The sequence below is a fragment of the Mercurialis annua genome, linkage group LG6 (genome assembly GCF_937616625.2).
Source record: "Mercurialis annua linkage group LG6, ddMerAnnu1.2, whole genome shotgun sequence".
Taxonomy (NCBI): domain Eukaryota; kingdom Viridiplantae; phylum Streptophyta; class Magnoliopsida; order Malpighiales; family Euphorbiaceae; genus Mercurialis; species Mercurialis annua.
In genome coordinates this window covers 14354813-14358948 of record NC_065575.1, presented here as the reverse complement: position 1 = coordinate 14358948, position 4136 = coordinate 14354813, and the positions used below count along the sequence as shown (strand labels likewise).

Sequence of the window (4136 nt, the reverse complement as noted above, 5' to 3'; positions counted from 1 at the left end):
TCGGTGCTAAAATTGCAAAAAATTAAAAGTTTGTGTTTTAATTTGTCAAAATTGAAAGTTTATGTTAAATTTGCAAAACACGCTAAAGTTTATGATTTTTTATGCCATTAAGCCTTTTGTAATTCTATATCTTAAAGGTTTAAAATGTAAATAGCAACACTTTAATTTTTACAATATGATATATAAATTTTATTTTTTTATAATTTGAATTTCCAATTAAAATCCAATTATTGCTAATCATAAATTCTTTTTTTTTCTTTTTAATAAAGGGTAGTGTCATAAAAATTCACCAACTTTTATACGTTTTCTCAATTTAGTCACGGTGCTGACATGACACTCATTCATTGGTGCAATTTACTAAGTTGTAAGTCATTTTCAACCAATGAATAAGTGACACATTAAATTATTATCGTTTTAATCTCTCTGCATGCATGTAGATTTCACAGCATCAAAACTTTCAATTGGTGATTTGAATTGTGAAAATAATAAATTTTACTTTTAATTTCAAACAATATGTTTCTAGAGGTTATGTCTTTTAAAGATTTTTACAAGTTATGATTTAGTATACCGGAAAATAAAGAAAGTAAATAAAAAGATTACAATCTTTAAGAAAACTTCTATCAAAAGACAAATCTTTAAGAATACGATTAATGTAGCGCAAGTATGTAATAAAAAACGGATAAACAAATGGAAATGCAATGGCATATTCTGTGCATGACAACCTTAAAGTTTGGATATAAATAAAAAGAAGAAGTAACCTCATTTTCTATAAAGCTTTACGTTTCAAGAAGCAACCAACCCCACATCTATAAAACAGTTAATTACACAAACATTGAATATCAGTTAATAAATATGAAAAATAAGTTCTCAATCGTCTTTAAGCTTTTGATACTGCACTATCTTTCGGTTCTTGGCCATTCTCAGGATTTTGATTTTTTCTACTTCGTCCAACAGGTAATTAATAAACTACTTTATATGTTTTATTTATATAATACGTTGCAACAATATATGATGATGATGATAATGATAATGTGCAGTGGCCAGGATCATACTGTGACACAAGGCATAGCTGTTGCTATCCAAAAACTGGGAAGCCTACTGCGGATTTCGGGATTCATGGTCTCTGGCCTAATTACAACGATGGTAGCTACCCTTCCAGCTGCAATCCTGACAGTATTTATGATAAATCTCAGGTAGTTATTTTTGATATTATCATCTGACATGGAAAGAAAACATAACGTGATCGAGAAACTTTTACTGACTTTTATATGGACTTAAGTATTCATTTATTTCTTAAACATGTATGGAGTGGTTAATATACACTAAACTAACTTTTTTATCAATCGATCCTTTCAACTCGTCAAATTTTATGGATTGGATGAAATTAATATTATAAGGAGTTTCATTGCCAAAATAAAATTCAATTTAGCCCCTCAACTCATTTTTAGTATAGATTAGTCTAAATTTAAATTACAAAACAAGAAATCATTATAGTTAATTAAACTATTATTTCCTAAAATCTAGAGCCTAATCAAATATCTGAATTAACATAATAAATTTGAAAATATTTAACTTTAAATTATTTTTCGACTAATTATTTAATATAAAAAAGGCTTAATCCATTATTAGGTCCATAAACTATAAATCTTTTGATTAACTGGTCTCTAAATTAAATTTTGTCTCTTTCTGGTCCGTGAACTCAAGAAAAACGTGTCTTCAAATCCTTCGATGGATGTCCAAAATAAAATTTGTTAATTATGTGGTATTTTTTAACAAGTAACTCATCAATTTTGATGTGAAAATCGTACGCTCTTAACAAAAGGACTTAAATATGCATTTTTTAATAAGTTTAGGGACCTAAAACATACAAAATTTAATTTAGTTATCAGTTATTCAAAAGATTTATAGTTTAAAAATTTAAGACTGAGTTTATCCTTTCTTTATCTGAATCTATTTTGTGACATTCGAAAGATCTTTTTTCGCACTTGTAATGTTGAGTTTTATACTTTTAAGTTCAAAACTTTACTTCCTTAATTTATCAGTTATGATCAAATATTAAAGTGTTTTCTAACTTTTAAAAAAATAATTACTATGAAAATTTGACAATGATAAAAAAATGCAAATGTTTGAATTTCAAAAGGATAAATTTTTTAAATTTTGAATGTAATTTTAAAAATAAATTTCAAATAAGACATGATTATGAAAAATGAAAAAGTTTGGTCATTATTGATAAAAAAAACGCAAAAATTAAAATTTAGAAAATGAAATTAAAATTTTGACATAATTGTAAAAAAACTTTCAAATTGGAAATAGGCAAAAAATAAAAAAAACCCTTCAAGTTTTTCAAAAAGAACACTTAAGCCCTTTAAGTTTTTCCTGGACCATTTAAGCATTTGATATTTTTAAATTGTGTAAAAAAGTCATCTAATTTTGGAAAGAGCATTTAAGCCCTTTTAATTTACTTTTTGGACACTTAGCCCCTTAAGTGTTTTATAAATATTTTAAGTATTAAAATTATTTTTGAACTTTTTTTCTATATGGTTATGAGAGATTTGTCAGCAATTAGCAGGCGTTCCTAATGGTGTTGGAAAAAATGATTCATTTGTTCTATTTTGACAATAAAAAGGACTTAATTGTTTCCAAAATTAGTTTAAGGATTAATCTATATTTTTGTGACAACTACGAGAGTTATTTTAAACCTTTTGCCTTGAAAATAATACTAGAAATTAAAAAACAAAATAGTCATATTTCAAAGAAAACCCAAAATTTTGAATTTTAAAAATAGTTTGTCCTCAAAAAAATATAACCATATTAATATTATGTTATAATTAGTTCTTTTTGAACTTACAAAAATTATTTAGTTGAATTGTTGTTATTGTAGCGGTGAGTTGGAAGATGAAATTCAAAAACTGATCATACTTTTTTTAGTAACATTATTTTAGAAATTTTTAAATTATAATGTAAAGTAGTTATTACAGGGAGCTGTGTTGATGGCTTATTTTCATAAGCAGCTAATCTGATCTATGAAAGATACTAGTACTTTAAGTAGTGAGTAAGTTGTCTTTCAGACTTAATAAAAAATTAATTAAGTATAATTTAATCTAATTATCTCTCGAGATACTCAAATAGTATCAAGCTAGAGCAACTTTGTTTATTTTACTTAATATTTATGATCATGCTGGAGCAACTTTGTTTATTTTACTTTATAGTTATGATCATACATATGGTAAGTCTTGATGAAATATTTTAAGCTCTATCTTTTATATAATTCATTTTCTCCAGTACCATATGGAAACATTTAATTTAATTTGATATTGTATGGCGAAATACGAGTAAGATTAAACATAATTAATTTATGGTATGTACAGTTATCAGACTTGACAAGCAGTCTGCAGAAGAATTGGCCAACACTAGCCTGCCCTACCGGCGATGGCCACAAATTCTGGTCACATGAATGGATAAAGCACGGAACCTGCTCCGAATCAGAACTGGACCAACATGATTATTTCCAATCAGCACTTAATCTCAAGGCCAAACTCAACCTTCTGCAAATTCTGAACAATGCTGGAATCAAAGCAAATGATGGATTTTATGAACTAAGCAGCATTGAAGAAGCCATAAAAGAAGCTACTGGATACACTCCTGGAATAGAATGCAATGTTGATGGATCTAAAAATAGTCAGCTCTTCCAAATTTACATGTGTGTCAACACTTCTGGGTCTGACCTCATTCAATGTCCAATCCTGCCAAGAGGAAGATGTGCTGATCAAGTTCAGTTCCCAAGATTTTAGACTGCTATTTGTAATTGTTGAACAATATCACATGCCAATTTACTGTTTTCACCATTAATCCAAATATGTCAAATGATAATACCGAAATACACGATTCTCATTTCAACGAGAAGGACCATACTTTTTTTTTTCTTGTCAATCATCAAAAGAGAAAATTATTATTGATAAAAGAGCAGTTAAAGAAAGAGTGAGTTGATTTTCTGGTGTAACGTAAAAGGTACCCCTCCAAGCTCATGAAACCACGACCTTTCTAGCACACAAAGAAGGTAACCGGTATGTCTAGCACGATGAATTCTATCCACGCTTTGATGGGTCCAGTCTTAATTATGATTTTAAAGGTCCCTT

At 27.9% G+C, this 4136-nt stretch overlaps 1 protein-coding gene across 1 annotated transcript; it reads left to right on the top strand.

Annotated features, from left to right (window-relative positions):
- The first annotated feature begins 778 nt into the window (after positions 1-778).
- LOC126686010 (ribonuclease 3-like) lies at positions 779-3897 on the top strand. Its single transcript, XM_050380018.2, has 3 exons — positions 779-954; positions 1038-1193; positions 3369-3897. The coding sequence occupies exons 1-3, from the start codon at positions 853-855 to the stop codon at positions 3789-3791; spliced, it is 681 nt and encodes a 226-aa protein (XP_050235975.1). The 5' UTR covers positions 779-852; the 3' UTR covers positions 3792-3897.
- The last annotated feature ends 239 nt before the right edge of the window (positions 3898-4136 follow it).

Excerpts from the sequence above, each read along its gene's own strand:
- LOC126686010 (XM_050380018.2), top strand. The coding sequence starts at position 853 with ATGAAAAATAAGTTCTCAATCGTCTTTAAGCTTTTGATACTGCACTAT. Across the intron at positions 955-1,037 it reads TTTTCTACTTCGTCCAACAG|TGGCCAGGATCATACTGTGA; the intron begins GTAATTAATAAA and ends GATAATGTGCAG. Across the intron at positions 1,194-3,368 it reads GTATTTATGATAAATCTCAG|TTATCAGACTTGACAAGCAG; the intron begins GTAGTTATTTTT and ends TGGTATGTACAG.